Source organism: Peromyscus maniculatus, chromosome 22 (genome assembly GCF_049852395.1).
Source record: "Peromyscus maniculatus bairdii isolate BWxNUB_F1_BW_parent chromosome 22, HU_Pman_BW_mat_3.1, whole genome shotgun sequence".
In the NCBI taxonomy this organism is placed as follows: domain Eukaryota; kingdom Metazoa; phylum Chordata; class Mammalia; order Rodentia; family Cricetidae; genus Peromyscus; species Peromyscus maniculatus.
In genome coordinates, this window is record NC_134873.1 from 44,291,751 (window position 1) to 44,309,306 (window position 17,556).

The 17,556-nt window shown below is 45.0% G+C and overlaps 1 protein-coding gene across 7 annotated transcripts in view; it reads left to right on the forward strand.

The window, feature by feature from the left end:
* The window catches only part of Ltbp1 (latent transforming growth factor beta binding protein 1), a 399,391-nt gene that overhangs the window by 169,517 nt on the left and 212,318 nt on the right, over nucleotides 1-17,556 (forward strand). For 6 of the 7 annotated variants that reach the window (XM_006984834.4, XM_076558654.1, XM_076558656.1 and 3 more), the window contains exon 5: nucleotides 7,326-7,493. The exons of the other annotated variant lie outside the window; for it this stretch is intronic. In XM_006984834.4, the coding sequence (XP_006984896.1) occupies nucleotides 7,326-7,493 (168 nt within the window). The remainder of the gene's footprint in view (nucleotides 1-7,325; nucleotides 7,494-17,556) is intronic. 7 annotated transcript variants of the gene reach the window in all.

A 17,556-nucleotide genomic window follows, 5' to 3' on the forward strand; every position in this document is an offset into this window, starting at 1 on the left:
ACACTGAGCTCTGAGCATGTCCCATGAGCTGAATCGTGAGAATTAGCAGGGAGAAAGTCCGGGAAAGGAGCCGACCTTAAGAGATTAGGGTACCTTAGAAGACAAATGAGGAATTTATGTCACAAGGCAGGGTGCTATAGTGTGCCATATATTGTGGAAGTTGGAACAAGAGAGACCAGAGGGTTTGGTTGCATTTGACAATTAATAATCCATCGATAATCTTCCTAAAGACAGGTATCATGAAGCGTTGACGGCAAAAGCCTGGTTGGTTTCAGCAAACTGAAGAGGAAAGGGTAGGAGAGTTAGGGGATGGCTTTCGTATGCGAGGGGACAACGTGACGGACTGCTGTGTGATGTGGTTAAGGTTTTCCCTGTGAGTAAGAAGAGGGGAGAAGCAGCAGACTGGACATGGCCAGGTGGCCGGGACTAGGGAAGCAGGAGAGAACAGTGGAGTTAGTGAGATAGCAAGAGAGATAGGGAACAGAGCAGAGCCAGAGGCGGGGGAGGGAGAGATAGGAAAGAGTAAGCACGAGGAGGAGAGAGTAGGTACAGTGATGATAGCCCCATTGTAAGAAGGATGGGTAGCTGGGGCGAGAGAAGCCTGTGAGCTGGAGAGAGTTTAGGGTAGGGGAGGAGGTGAGCAGGGCTGGGATGCTATCGTGGATTTTAAAATGTATAAAGGTACTTGTGCTTCGGAGGAAGCCTAGAGGCCAGCATGGGCTTTGATACACCACAAGTGTAGCCATTTGTCTTTTCTGGCCAGAGGTAAGAGAAATGACTCTTTCTGGCGGGTGGAACCAGATTCACAAGTTCCTGCAGAATACTGGCGTTTATCTAGCCGCCAGAAATCCTGTAGTCCAGTTTGAGCTGGACCTAGACTCAATATTGGACTGAGTCAATGGTCCTGCTTTTTTGGGGGGAGGAATAGGGCACCCTTTGGACCTGACAGTTTTGTGATGAGGAGGGAAGAGAAGTGGAGCATCATCTGGAATAGAGCAGAATAGCATAGAATCACGGAAATATGAAACCACACAGCACGACTGTGTGCTAATGAGGATGTATGGAGAAGTCTCTGAGAAGGCGGAATGGATGGGACCTTGGGTGGGCTAATGTTCTTCATCAGGAAAAAGGCCAGGCAGCCCTATCTGCAGAGATCACATGATGAGTATGAGAGTCAGACAGCAAGTGAGGTCATAATGAGAGGATGAGGTTCATAGCTGCTGCACATCTCAAACGGGCCCTTTGAGGGGGCCATTTACATTTGTATTTTAAAACACTACATGCATTTGACCCCTGCATTGCGTGTGCTCGAGTGCTCACGTATATGTATATGTGTGAGTGTGCGTGGCGGACAGAGGTCAACATCAGGAGCCATTAGACTTACTTTCTGAGATAGGGTCTCTCACTGGAGCCTAGAGCTAACCCATTTGGTTAGGCTGGCCAGCCAGTGAGCACAAGAGATCCTCCTGTCTCCATCCCTCCAGCTTAGGGATTACAGGATCAAAGGCGTACATCCCCATGCCCCATGCAGAGCCTTCTCTTTAATGTGGATGCTGGGGCTGGCAGTCAGATCCTTACATTTCCTTCACAAGCCCTTTGCCAACTGAGCCACTTCTCAAGCCCCTCCTTTCTGCTTTTTGATAAGCATTATCCACAGGCCGTACACAGGAATTTATTATTTTGCTGAATATAATTTTCTACTTCTCTCTTTGCCCTTCCGTAAGGCAATTTTCATAAGTGTGTATAAATGTATATTTGTGTGCATGTAGTCAAGAGAAATACATAACCAACATGCTGTTCCCTCTATTACTACTACTATTATTATTATTATTATTATTATTATTATTATTATTTTGTTTTTGTTTTTCAAGACAGGGTCTCTCTGTGTAGCTTTGGAGCCTGTCCTGGATCTCTGTAGACCAGGCTGGCCTTGAACTCACAGAGATCCACCTGCCTCTGTCTCCTGAGTGCTGGGATTAAAGGCATGGGCCACCACTGTCCTGCTCCCTCTATTATTATTAAGGGAGAATTGGGAAGAGGGAGGAGAAAGGTCAGCTGTCTTTGGAGTTTAATCACCTGTGTAGCTAGGAGGTCCCACCCCAACTCACAGTAGACATCCCAACTGACATTCCTTTTGGGAGGGTTTTTCCAGTATTACCCGGTGAGGGGATGGATTTGATGTTAATTGGTCATTTCCACCTTGTTTGAAGAAGTAGAGCACTCTGTGGGCATTGTTTTAATAATCTAGAAGAAGTTAAATCTGGAGCCAAATGCTAAAGCCCTGTTGGGCTAAGAGCATTGAATACTCCTAAGATTTGTCCTTCAAAGAATTCTTGGCCTCGGGGCAAGTGATGAATTACAAGCAGCAGCATGACCTGTTGGCTCAGTCTCTCTGTCAGTGAGAAGAGAGGATGTGTTACCTATGTTGACTCGGCTCGTGTGTTTCTTCCCGTGGGCCTCAGTTAATGGCAGGATGGTGGTTTTTCATCTGAGAGGCTGCCTCTCATAGCCATTGCCTGAGCTCGCCGGCCCTCACTGTTTAAGTTGGATGAGCGCTGACATGCTATACCAGCATTCTGGGTGACTACTAAGGAGACCGTATTTGTTCATGACATCTGAAGTGAGGCTTGAACTCGTTTTATTTATTTCTCTGGCTGCCTCGGCTTTTGGTCACATCTTGATCCGATGATTGAAAGATGGCAACCGTCCTCTTTTCTAGGCCCAGTCTGTTGGTCAGAAACAATTTCTATAGTTTTGAGTGTTCTCTTTGGGTAGCGATTGAGCAGTACCGATGAAATCCCTCCCCCAACTCCTTTAATATAAACCTTGGGAGGGTATTGGGCTTGGCTTCCATGACACTTGCTAGTCACTCTGACCGTCTGTGCTACGCCCTGAGCCTCTTCTTGGAGGTATAAGTTCACACAGGGTCTGGCAGAGGCTGCAGACAGGATGTTGACTCTCCAGTGTCTTTGACTGACTGACTAGGAGGCACTGTGGAGGTGCTGCATGGCTCCGGGCAATCTCCACTCTTAGCCAAAGCCTCTAAAACTCAAGGTCTTAAAGGGCTTGCTAAAGATTTCTGGGGCCGATTTACCTACAAGGATCTTTTAAAAATTACACTTATTTTCTCTCAGACAGAACAAACGCGGAAGCTGTCCAGTGAGCTCTCTGCTGACTCCTGGCTGGTCCCACTTTGTGCTTCTCAGATTTATTAGACCTCCTCAACCAGGACATGCTTCTCAGCAGGGCCGTTGACCACTGTTAGCCTTGGACTTACATTATGAAGCAAGGCCTTAGGCAGAAATGACCTCCAGCAACCTGTGAGTCCCAGTCCTGTGAGGGACTCAGCAGTCATCCTTGTCAGCTCCAAGTCACTTTATTTATTTAACATTTGCTGACAACTGGGTACAAGGCACAGGGGTCCTTTTAGTAGTAGTAGTAGTTGTAAACGTCTGATATGAGCATGTCTCTGATAGCCCAGTGGCTTTTAGAGGACAGGTCATATCCATGGTTAGTGACATCCTGCTGGACTCTTGGGTGGTGACTAGTCTGGCCCTTTACTCCTCACATCTGAGGAATCTGAAGCCCTGAACAGTGGACCACAGTTTTGTGCACTTTCAAACGCAAAATCATTCCTTAGGTAGGTAGAAATGCTTTTAGGATACTGGGATGGAGACATGTATATTTTTGAATCCTGAGGGATTTATTGAGATCCTGATAGCAATCTGAGTAACTGGTTAGAGTCAACATATTTTTTCTCCTCCAATTCTGATTTTGGAGAGTTTCGAGTAGGAACCTCAAACTCATCAGCACAGAGGCTTAAATGCTTCATGATGAGACAAAAGGACCCACCAGGAATACAGGTGTCTCCTTTAGACTTAAACTCTAGCAGAATGCTTGCAAAACACAATGGGAAATATGAATAACCATGTATCTTCTGCTTTATGACAGTGTGAGCACTGTAAAAATCAGGATTAAGTCACATGAAACCGTCTCTGCCTTTTGAAAGTCCAGATGATTCCAGGCCAAAATATAGTTTTTTGGCAAAGAGCTATAAATTTTTAAAACAATAGGCTGGGAGGCCCTCCAGTGCTTCTGAAATGACTACTGTAGCTCTGAGGTGTGGCTGGGCTCAGGATTAAACACTTGCTTTCTTTGGATGTCTCAGTTCACATAAGCAAGCTTAATTTAGGTAACTGGGCATCCGCCTAGCAGTTGCTGATGCTACAAGAGAATGCCAGAGACAGAAGAGTTGGCACAGGGCTTTTGATTTCATTACTGTACCATGAGCCAGAGGAAATAGAAATTTATATTCGTCTGAAGAGAGAAGACACCCCCCCCCCCCCATTTCAGCTTGTACACACAAAGTATCCTCAGGATATTTGGAAGCATGGTCTAACAACATTGAACCTATGCTGATGTGTTTGTGTTACTGTTTAAAAAAAAAGAAGCTGGAAGAATTTTGTTCGGCCGCCATCAGTATTTCATTGCATGGTTTGGGATTTCTAAGGTAGATGCCCAGATAATTAGAAATATCCACGTGAGCACTTAAAGCTTTGGGCAGCTTGAAATAAAGTTTTACTGGGATACAGCCACGCTCACCACTTGTGTGCCACTTTTAAAAAGTTTTATATGTCTGTATCTGTGTGAGAGGGGAGGCGGGTGGCTATGAAGGATAGACAGGGCCGTCCGATCCCTTGGAGCTAGAGTTAGAGGTGTTTGGTGGGCTGCCCAGCATGGATCCTGGGATCCAAACCCCAGCCCTCGGGGTAGCGCAGCAAGCCATCTTTCCAGGCCTCCACACGGCTCAGTACAGGTGCATCCGGGTTACGGCAGCAGAGCCCAATAGTTCTGATGGTGTCCTTTGGCCTGCATTCCTAAAATAGTTACCGTCTAGCCTTCAATAGACAGTGAGCGTCTGCCTTCAGTCCTGATAGCGGCTTCTTATACGATGCCATTTTTTGGAGGATGCTGGAAGCCTTGTTTGCAAGTAAAATACCTTGTCATTAAACCAATTCCCTCCTTTCTTCCCTTTTCTCTTTCCATCTTCCCTTCCCTCTCTCCCTCCCCTCCCTCCTTCCTTCTCTCCCTCTCTCCCTCCCTCCTTCCTTCCTCTTTCCACTCTTCTTCCTTTCTTTGGTTCCTTTTTTTTTCTTAAGATAGGGTCTGGCCATGTATACTAGCTGGCCTGGGACTTACCAGGTAGAACAACCTGGCCTTGAATTAGCAACAATCTTCCTGCCTCAGTTTCCCAATATATGTCCTGATGCCTGGCTTAAACACCTGTCTCGACTTCTAGTGTTAGAACCCCTAGGGAAGGAAAAACTTCCTTAGAAACCATTTGAAAAGAACTGAGGGGCTTTTTTTTTTTTTCTTCCCAGAAATCCTATGAAGCAGGCCAATGCAGCTGATGGCTTATAACGCTTTTAACTTCGGCTTTGTGATGATGTGGCAGCTGGCTTGGAGCCTTTGAAGGGCCGCCATGTGGAAGAGGCATTGGGTTTGTGAGACAGGGAAACCTTTATCAGGACTAATAAGTTCCTGCAGGAACGCATTTAGTTTAGAAATCACCCTGTACCTAGGACGGGATTCATGATGATGAGCGCCCTGTCGTGAGACATGTCCAGATAAAGCCCAAAGGACTATTTGGTGCTTATAATGCAATCAGTGAATGAGAAGTTGCTATGTAGGAAAAGCCTTCTGGGGGTCCCACTCTAACTTTGAAATTGTAATGGCTTCTCTGGTTAAAATTTGGTTTCTAAGCTCAGGTTTGAGCCACACTTTAATTTATTGTGGGTCTCTAGAGGCATACTGGATGATTTCTCTGAAAATACAATTGTCATCAGGCTAAAGGAGTCCAGAGGTGGGGCAGGAGTGAGGCTGGATAGGCCAGGCAGGCCCTGCTCCCCTTTGGAAATTCTGTGAAGACTGTGGCAGGGATAAAGACACTGTTTCTCAGAAGACTTAAACTGTCCCTGTTATCAGTGATTGTCAGCATCTCTGCTCAGTGCTTCAGGGCTGGGAAAGAGGAAGGACCCAAATGAAGGTCTATCACATGCAAAGAGAAGTCAAAACAGGGCAGTATAGTCTACAGTGTAGACTGAGATCTAGCTGTGAAGAACAGGCATGCTGAGGTCATGTAATCTCAGTATAATTGTGCTGTGTTGTAATGGGCAGCCATAGACAGGGAGTGCATCTGTGTGTTCCAATAAAACTTTATTGAAAAAACAAAACAAAACAAAACAAAACCAAGCCAAAGTGGGTCAGGTTTGGCTCCACGTGGAGACTTTGGAAAGTTATGATTGGCTAGAAAATATCAGTTTCAGTTCTTTCGTGTTTTAGAGAATTGGTGACATGGAATGTTCAGAGTCACATGAAAACTGAGCCAGGATCCAAAGCCACAGTGCATTTTTTGGCTCAGTGCCGAATCGTGCGCCACAGTACTACCTCCGCCTGCCTGTCAGATTATAGCATTGGGCTTTTAGGAAAGTACCTTGTGAATGACAGAATTTCCTCTTCAGGTGGTCTGTGTACAGTGACGGCAAGAGCTCAGGCTGTTTGAACAGAGGCGATACTTCTATCCCCATGACGGGTCCCAACTTCCTCTTCGATGGGCCCCGTCCGTACCTAGGAAAACACAATCTAGGTCGTAGGAATTCGTATGGACCAATGATGCCCAGGCCTTGTGAGAAAGAGATGGTCTCCCACAGCTGCGTCATAGGATGTGATCACTTGAGCCGAAAGTGCCAGGAGATTTGAGACAGATGTTTTCAGACATGCCGCATGCCTGAGACATTTCCAGGGGTCGGGCTGCAAAGAGTGACTTCATAAGTGGAGAAACGGGGAAAGTATGCGAGCTGAGGACACAGGAGTTTATTCAGCCCTAGGTGCGGGGGGCCAACCCCCTTCGCGTTACATCTGCCCCATCGGGGTTGGCTCTTTAATCTGCCTTGCCCTGGATGTTGCTCTTTGTCTGCCCGTGAATAAAGTGCAGCATTGTGGTTAGTAATCCCACTCCAGTGACTCGCTTCAAATGTGGTTTTGGAGTGCATCCCGGAGTTCTGTTTGTTAAGCTTCCTACTCCTGTTTCAGAGACACCACTGGATAGAGAGAGAGAGAGAGCGCGGCAAGCAGAACAGGCTTCCCTCTGCCTGAAACCTGTCGGGCTGTGGGCTCTCTCTTCCCCCTCTCTTGCCCCTTTTCTTTTTCTTTTTCTTTCTTTCTTTCTTTTTTTTTTTTTTAACATTGAAAATTTTTCCAAGGCAAGTTCATGGCTCCTCAGCTGACGCGTCTCTTGTTCTTTTTCTGTCTGCCTCTGCTCCTAGTGAGTAACCACACTGGTCGCATCAAGGTGGTCTTTACTCCGAGCATCTGTAAAGTGACCTGCACCAAGGGTAACTGTCAGAACAGCTGCCAGAAGGGGAATACCACGACTCTCATTAGTGAGAACGGCCATGCAGCCGACACCCTGACAGCCACGAACTTCCGAGTGGGTGAGTTCCTCCGTGGTCCCTAACTGTCCTTATCTCCCCCCCCCCCGTCATTTTATGAGGTGATAGCACCTAGACACCCTTCCATTCACATGGCTCTCTCTGCTTGAACAGGTTTCTCTCTCTGAAGATGAATGTGTTTCTTTTACGAGGTCTTTTAACGTTGCTTTTTGGAATACTTCTTTTTTTTTTTTCAGCCTGATTTTTTTGGCTTCTTGGGGAAATGGCAACTAGAATATTTCCCTTTATGGCTTAGCATCTCCCCAGCTGGGCAGTGATGGGAAGGTACAGAGTAGAGCAGACTAGGCTGAGTTTCTAGGTGAGACCCAAATGCCTAACGTATATTGCTTAGCTTCGGGGGTTTTATCAGCTTATCGATAAAGTGGGTTTAGATTAGATTTGACTCCTATAAACCCGGGACATTGTAATGAAATTAAAAGTCGTCATGTCATAAATACTGGGGCTCCTAATTCTTTTTTCTCTAAAAACTGTCAAAATCTGGACTTTGGTGTAGGAAGGGATGTAGCCCTGTTTCTCCTGCCACGTGTCTGCTCTGTATCACGAGACAGAATTATAGATTGATGTATAAGATGGATTTGCACAAGAGAGACTAGTGGATTGCTGTCAGCCCACAAAAACTTTAAATATAAACTAGTAGTTACTGACTGCATAAATGGGATTTTTTTTTTTGCCTCTTTTAAAATTCTGTTTCTTTTCTGCATTTTTGTAAGCGGAGAAAGCATTGCGGTCTCCTGAAACCTGTCATAGTGCCATGCCATCGTGCAATACAGTATTTTTGTCACTCAAAAAAAAAAAAAAGAGCCTTTTATTATTTTTTGACCAATTATGGCTTGCCATGTGTACTCAAATAATCCAGACACCCACGTTACTTTCTGAGTTACTCACAAGAATAACCAAAATGTCAGACAGATAATAACACTGGCTAGATCTGGTCTTTTTATGGAATATTGCTGTTTAGTCTTGGGAGTGTGTGTCTGAGGCGTGCAGCAAAGGGATGCTATTTCAAACTGATTTCCCTCAAGACGAAGCGTGAAGGGCAGCCTGAAACCCTTCCTGGGGCTTTGGCTAGTCCGTTACACCGTGGAAACTCTAAATGAGGCCGCAGCGGTGTTATTGATCATCTGTAGTTGGAAAAATAACATATGCCCATGGATATGATTGAATAGGGTATTGTCCTTTTCCTGGCTGGGACTGGGGTACTTGGGAAAGTTTTGAGGAGGATTTAGCTATTATATGCCAAGTGGTGGTACACAGTACTTAGCAGGCCAGGGAGCCAAGTCTCAGGTGAAGTGTACTCAACTGATTGATGATCAGGCAAACAGAGGGGAGTCTTGGTTCCGTTTCTGTCCAGGGAGTCCACAGGGCATGCCATTTAGGATTTTGAGGACTCGCTTTTTCTCATCCCTAAAATAAATGGGACTATATATATATATATATATATATATATATATATATATATATATATATATATATTGAGATCATATATGTGTGTGTGTGTGTGTGTGTGTGTGTGTGTGTGTGTGTGTGTGTGTGATAAAATGACTCCTACTGCAGACTCACCTCCTCAGTCATCTTACCGCTTTTAAAATCAGCAGTAAATAGTGTTATATTATGGCTTTTCCTTTTTCTATAAACAAGGAGAGGAAGGGAGAAAGCAGTTCCGGACAGGAGATGCTGGACTTGGGTGCTTTTCTCTCTCTCATTTCGTTTTTCCTAGCAGGAGTCCTTCCTCACTGCTCAATCTCCATCATCATCATCATTGGTGTTGTCCGCACTTCCCGGCACTTATGGCAAATATTTACAGTAGCAATGACCGAGTAATTGAATGGGTAGTTTTTTTTTTTTTTTTTTTTTTTCTGACTTGCGGCGTATTCATTTTGAAACTAAATATTTGAAGGCATTGGGAAACAGAGGAAGTCTGGTTGTTAACGCACGCCACACACTTTCCTTTTTGGCGGTTGCCCAGTTGTTTAGGGGCAGATTACACATAGCTCATTCAGAATACAATGGACGGCACGGTTGCTCGCACGAGCAGTTCAGAATCAGCCCTGAGCCCTCCGTGAAAGGATCGGCATTCCCACTTAACTTTTCAAAAGTTTAAGTACAGTTTAAAGATTTTTAGAAACTCTGTTCACAATGAGTAGCTTCACAATGGAGACCATGAGGAATCTTTCATTTCTCTCCAATGTTATTTTATTATGTTTCAGCTCAAATATTAGAGGGCTTGAGGGGCATGTTTTGTAATTTGTCTTTATTGAAAAGAGATAGCTTAGCAAACTTGTAAAGTGTGATCCTTCAACAACACAGAAAGACTAAAAGATTCATTTGTGTGCTTTGGTCTTTTTGGACTTTATTGGTATAATATAATTTTATTATTAATAAAGAGTAGTTTTCTGACTTATTTTCTCTCCCTGTGTACTTTTGTATAAGGTCGTACACATTTTGACAGATAAGACATCTGTATGGAAAACAGTACAATTTGCAGAAAATTCAGATGCTCGTAACTTGCTAACAACTGGTCTGGGCTTGCTATATTTAAGGGTACTAAAAGGGTTGGCCTGGCGTGCTTCTCTGAGGAAGGCCAGACAGTACAGTTCAGTATTCGTGGGCCCTGTGGCCTCTGGCATAGTGCTCCCTTCTGCTGCTGGGTAGGGATGCAGCCGGAGACAGTCTATAGCAGAGCAGATGCTGTGGTCCATGGCAGTTGGTATGTAGCATTTGTCTTAAGTTCAGGTTTACAACATTTCTCTGGTGACTTACATATCTTTGAAGGGAGCGGTGCTAATCTCACCACTACCCAATTGCTGCAGTGAGGAAGTAGGCACAGAGTGTTAAGTGAGCTGGGCCTAGACACACAACCAGTTGCCTGGCAAAAAGTGGAATAATCCCCTTTACGTCATCGGCGTACTTAGCTTCCCTGGAGTCTGACTTCAGTGCATCAGAGGGACACCTTGAAGAACCTCACGGCGTTGGAACGTGTAGAAAGACTGAAGAGAGAGGTGGTGGGGTGGACTGGGGGGGGTGTGGAGAGGGAGGGGGAGGGAGAATATATAGATTAAGGAAGGAGCGAGATGGGGAATATATGAAATTACTGAGCCTAGTACTTACGACTCAAGATCCTGACTTCATTATAGCCAAGCTCTGGTTCTATACTCTCTCTGGTCCCAAGTTACCCCACCTGCCCGGAGGTAGTCACTAATAGATGTACAGCGATTGCTCTGTAGCAGGCTATGGATCTGGATCTCTTCTTTATTCCGGCTACCTCTGGGTTGGCCGTCTGTGCTGTACTGACGACATGTTGGGCTGGCGGATGTGAGAGGCAGCAGGTATTTCTCTACTGAGCTGGTGATGACTAAGCCTAATCATCTCTGCCCTTGAGTATTTGGTGGGAGAATCAGGAAGTAGAATTTCTACTCAGTGAGACTTTCAAAGTGAGGCCTCTGGGCCGGGGCTGTAGTTCAATGGCAGAATTCTTCTTGCTTAGAATGCACAAGGCCCCCCTACCCAAAAGAAATAAATCCATAAAAAATTTTATAAGGGAAAGAGCGAGGCCCCTGTGAAGGTGATTTTCAAGGGATGTAGTACTTCTCTGGCATAAACTCCCCACGTGCGTGGTAATAATGAGACGGAGTGTAGCAGACTTACGTCGAGTTCTGTTATCTATAAAGCAGATTTCTAATCATTCCGATTTGTTTCCAGTGAGAGCAGTTTTGTCTCTGCTTCCCTTGCTCCTCCAGTTCTTTCTTTTGAAAAATGAAAACTTACCTAAAGGTGGGTGGGGCCAACTTTTTCCGTTCAGTGCTGCTGTGTCAATGGCTTCTTAACCTTGTGTGTGTGTGTGTGTGTGTGTGTGTGTGTGTGTGTGTGTGTGTGTGTGTGTGTAATGAGAATCAGGTTTTTGTGAGTATGAAGAAAAAGGGGCTGAAGACTGGCTGGTGTCGCCAGCAGACTATCACAAACACTGCCGAGCTGCCCTTTGATGTGACTTATTAAGAGATGGGAAGAGCCGTGATAAAAACTGCTCTGTATCCTGTCATACCGCGCTGTTTCTCTCGAGTATGTAGAAGGGACTCTTGTCCCACAAATGCCCAGGAAGTAACTACAGAAACATATCTGATAGAAATTTAGAAACCACGCCTCCCGTCTGTTATTTCATTTGAGAGAACGCAGTGGTGGCAGCCATAACCTGCCGATGTGAGAACCGGAGGCATCTGTGGCTTGACTGAAGGCAACTTTAAGTAACTTTTCTTGTGGTGTCTCGGTACCTCCAGCTCTCTCATGTTGCTTCCTCTGAGCAGGTATTAAATAATTATGCATAAAGCAGGAGGGTAGGTTTCACACGATGACCTACCCCGAGTTCTTTCCTCTGAGTGTGTATTAAGTGATTATGCACATAGCCGGGTCCTAGGTTTTTCATGATGAACAAACCATAAAGCTACTGCTCTAAGGAGGAGATGAAGGAGATGCACACAGAACCTTAAACCAAGGGAGATCACGCCAAGCAGGAGTCCGGAGAAGAGACGAGGTATCGCTTCCAACTGGCGGAGGATATTTGGAGAGGGATGGTGTGTCCCTCCCTCCGTGTCTCTATGTAGTCCACCATGCTGTCTCCCCTCCTCAGCACATTGTCACACGGGGAATCGGTGCGTACTGACTGCTTGTTGACGGACACGGGTTGTGAAACTCTAAACATTGTAAAAGTCTTCATATAAAAACGAACGAGAGGCAAGGGGAATTGCTGGGGGAGGAAGAATGTTCCGGTTAAATTGGTGTGAAGACAAAACAGCAGGTGGTTCTGTGGAACCGGGAATAGTTTGTCTTAGCAATAATACATGACGGGTCTGACAGGAGAAGACGGATCGTGTCAAGGCCATGGGGTGCCTCGCACTGCAAGCTTGGAGATTTGAACTTCGCTCTCTCATGAAGCACTTCAGAAAGGTGATGCCAATACCCTGTCCATCATTTTGAACAAGAGAAAGAGACCTGCTGTTTTCAGGCAAGAAGCTGGTGTTTTAGGAGGGTCACTTTCTGAGTGAGTGGTCACCCCACCCTTCTTCTATTCGCCTCATGCTCTGTGTTGGAAACCTCTCCATCTGTCTTAGAACTCATCTTCTAAAGACTGTACTTCAGGAAGGGGGGGGCGAGCAACTCATGTTGCTGAATCCATTCTAGAGGTTCTCTTCCTGAGAAGGGAAGAAGATGACTGTCTCCGAAGCATTAAATAAACTGACATAACAGCTCAGGGTGGGGGAAACAGATTTTTTTTTTTTACCCCCTGGCAACCTTGTTCAAACCTGAGCCATTCACTTTCTGCCAACTGTATTGTGTTGGCCTTCCGAAGCTCCTCCGTGAAAATGCCTCGGGGGGCCATTCTGATGAACTGGAGACTGTATTTTCTTCCCAATAAATTTTACAGGGATACCTTTGGGGTTTTAGAGGTGACTCATTACAACAGTTTAAAAAAATAAATTAAAAATGGTTGCCTTTCATCTGGGCAATGTAGATTGCCTAGAAACTTGTCAAGGAAACCATTCCAAAATGTATTTATTATTGGCAGAGCATGGTCTTCCACACCTTTAATCCCAGCACTTGGGAGGGAGACAGGTGGATATCTGTGAGTTCAAGGCCAGCCTGGTCTACTTAAAAAAATTCTAGGCCATCTCAGGCTACACAGTGAGCCCCTGTCTGGCAAAACAACTATATGTGTTGTTTTCTATCCATAATTATTTTATTTTCTAACAATAAACACCATAATGTATAATATTTCCATCTTATAAATTGTGGAGTACCCTTAGAGGGCAAATCTTAATTCATTTAACATATGTGTGGAGTATGTATTAGGTATCAGGGATGAGTTTAGGCATTGGAGAAACAACAGTGAACAAAACAGGCACAGTCCTTCCTCCTCCCCCATGACATTAACGTGCATGTGATGTGACATATGATGTGGTTGCTGCATGGATGGACCTTGAGGACATTATGCTATGCGAGGAAAACCAGTGACTAAAGGACAGGTTGCTTGTGCTTTGGCGTCCCTGAGGTGCCTGGAGTTGTCAGGTTCCTGGAGGCAGAAAGTACAACAGTGATTATTGCCAGGGGTGGTAGGGAGGGCAGAATGGAAAGTTTATTAATGGGGTTAGAGCTCTAGTTTTGCAAGATAAAGGCATTCTGGAGAAAGGACGCACAGCGATGGATTGTACTGAGATGTATTGGGTGCATGCTTCAGAATGACTAAGATTCTGCAGCTTATGTTGCAAGTTATCTTCCCATAAAAACACTATATCCATACATATGGGAGTGTGGATTGTATTAGGGAAGTTTTTACTGCCATGAAAAGATACTGTGACTAAGGCAACCTATAGAAGAAAGAGTTTATTGGGACTTACAGTTTCAGAAGGTGAGTCCATGGCCATCGTGTTCGGGGGCATGGCAGCCCGCAGGCAGGCATGGAGCTAGAGCAGTAGCTGAGAGCTTCCTTCAAGAAGATATTCAAGTGTGAAGCAGGGAGGGCTAACTAGGAATAGCATGGGCTTTTGAAACCTCAAAGCCCACCCAAGTAATATACCTCCTCCCACAAGGCCACACCTCCCAATCCTTCCTAAACAGTTCCACCAACTTGAGACCAAGTATTCAAATACATGAGCCGATGGGGGCGGGAGGCATTCTCATTCAAACCGCCGCATATGATCTGCTCTCTTTCTGTCTGCCCCTCTCTCTATTTTTCCTGCTATATTATATGCAGTTATAAAAAAATCTATTGTAAGAGACAGTGTACATAGAATGCCAGGAAGTGATAAATATCATGAAAGTAAAGAACAGAAAAAAGACAGAGAATAGGAAGGGCTGAAAGCATGGGTTGCTGGTTTTGACGAGGCTTCTGCAGTGAGATGGCGTTTGAGCTCAGATCTCTGTCGAGCTCTGTGAGGGGACATCACAGATATTATGGTCTACATGAGCCTGCTTAAGTAAAATAAAAGTGGTTAACATTTCCTCTCATGCAGTGTATTTTGATTATATTCTTTCCTTCTAGATCCCTTTCACTTCCTACCTGCCCAACTTCATGTTCTTTCTCTTCCTTAAAAACAAACAAGCAAAACAAAGCAGGAAAAACAGCCCAAAACCCAAAATGTGTGTGTGTATGCGCGCGCGCGCGCACACACACATACACACAACCTAACAACAACAACAACAACAAAAAACCCTGGAAACTGAATATAAAAGAAAATCAGTAAGATTTAAAAAATACCAGTTCAACAAGTACACACACACACACACACACACACACACACACCCTAACAACAACAACAACAACAAAAACCTAGAAACTGAAAATAATAGAAAATCAGTAAGATTTTAAAAATACCAGTTCAACAAGTACACACACACACACACACACACACACACACACACACACACAACCCACCACCACCACCACCACCACCAAAAAACCCTGGAAACTGAAAATAAAATAAAAGAAAAGGAAATCAGTAAGATTTTAAAATTACCAATCCAAAAAGTACAGACAGACAGATACACATACACATACACACACATACACACACACACACACACATACACACACACACACACACACACACACACACACACACACACACACACACACGGTGTCTGTTTGTATTGACTGGCTACTCCTGGGCATGAGGCCTACCCTGGAGCATGGTTGGTATACCCAGTGACACTCTATTGGAGAAAACTGATTTTCCATTTATAAATTTCCATTTATAAATTGCAAATAGCTTCTTGGTTAGGGATGGGACTTTCTGTCAACTTCACCTTTCAAGTGCTGGGATATATATATATTTTTTTTCTGGTTTGAACCTGTACAGGTCTTTGGTGTGCTGCTGCAGTCTCTATGAGTTCCTATGTGAATCTGTCTTGTTGTGTTGGGATGGATGACACTGGGTCCTTGGAGCCATCCACCACCTCCGACTCTTAGAATCTTTCACATTGACCCTGAGTCTTGAGGGGAGAGGTTTGATAAAGATATTCAATTTAGGATTGAGTGTGAGCCTGCTTTGTATTTGTCTGGACTATAGAGAATGCCCTAAAGGCCTGTGTTAGTGGCCTTCATTCAAATTCTGTCATCTTGGGTTCAGTTTCATGGACCTGTGACAGGGGATCAGATTAATGTCTGTGAAGATCAGCCTTCTACACAGAGGACAGAAGCAAGCAAGTCTTGTCCTCTAGTGGAAAAAAAAAATAAGAAATGGCCCCGCAGTTATGACAGAAGGAAACTGGTGATTTACACTAGAAAGTGAAGGGATCCCCATATACAAGTTTCACAGAACAGTGCCATCTTTTTCTGTAACTTTCTTTTATATATGATAGGTCAGATGTCTTTTGGGGGTAAGCTGGCTTTTAATGTTGGGGGAGGGTGATTCCTTTGTGAATAAGGTGTAAAGGGGTGTGTGCGTGTGTGTGTGTGTGTGTGTGTGTGTGTGTGTGTGTGTGTGTGTGTGTGTGTGTGTGTAGGTCAAAGATAGGTCCAGTTGAAGAAGAAATTCATGGACGGGCAGCTGTAAAATACATGGAGGCAGTAGGTTGACGTTACGAAGTAACATCCAGAGAGAACAAGGTCATCTTTGGTTGGAAAGGAAGATGCCCAGGGCTGAGAAGGTGACAGGTGTCCCTTTGATAGCCTCACAAAGTGCGTCTGTAGTCAGGACAGTTTTTAAAAGCCACCTTTATTAGAGGGAGGGCTCAGCTGTTGACTGTATCGCAAGAAAAGCTCCTATGATCCCTGGGTTCTTTTTTTCTGTTTTTTCGAGACAGGGTTTCTCTGTGTAGCTTTGCGCCTTTCCTGGAACTCACTTGGTAGCCCAGGCTGGCCTCGAAATCACGGAGATCCACCTGCCTCTGCCTCCCGAATGCTGGGATTAAAGGCGTGTGCCACCACTGCCTGGCCCCTGGGTTCTTTTAAAGCCATCTCTAGAATGAAGAACATGACATCACGTGGGTCCTTTCTCACTTTGTCAGTTTACCCAGCAGTTCTGTGCTGTCATGTAGACTACTTTGCAGAGCCTTCGGAGCCTCTAGACTCTGTCTGGCTCCTTCACTTTTATTTTGACTGTGTCCCTTCATCCATGCTCGATGCTCTACCTCTGCCAAACTGAGCCTCTGGGATGCCAAATGTCCCCATTCTCAGGTCCTCTGTGCCTCTCCTCACGTTGCTCCCTCTGCTCAGGCACGTCTCCCTCATCCATTCTGGCCAGCCCATTGCCTGTTTCACTTCAGACAGGTGCTAGCCATGTTTTAGTGTCTCATGGTCTCCCCCCCCCCCTTTGTTGGCACGCCTGTTTATTCACTGTACTTGGAGCCACTTGGAAACAAAGACCAGTATGCTTCAACTCAGCATCCCTGGAGCCAGCACAGCACCTCATTCTGGTGATGCTCAATGGGGTTTATATACCAGGGCCTGTGCCATGGGGGACATGTAGATAGCTGTCTTAACCTAGTCCATCAATTCTAAGGCAAGGGACAATCACAGAAGGAAAACAATCAGTTGGATCGTCTCTCTACAATTTAGAGAGGACACACACACACACAGAGAAAGAGAGAAGCAGAGATACAGATGGACAGACAGGCAGAGACACACATATGCACAGACAGACACACACACACACACTCGAGAGAAAGAGACAGAGACAGAAACAGAGAGACACATACACAGAGAGAATGAATTTCATTCACCAAGACATGCCCAAGAAAAGACCTTGTGTAGCTTGGGAAGATACATCAGTGGTACAGAACTTGCTGAGATTGCACAAGGTCAATTTACAGAACTGGAGGAAAGAAATGGTATACTCCTCATAACACTTTACATGGAGATATGCCTTCAACACCGAGAGTACAGTGCTGGACTCAATCTCCAGAACTGGAGGAAAGGAATGGTGTAATCCCCGTAACACTTTACATGGAGATACGCCTTCAACACTGAGAGTACAGGTCTTACCAGTCATGTTAAACTGCAAGTCAACTTCTGTACCCTTAGTACAGTTGTCCCTCAATGTGGAATTCCAGCCCA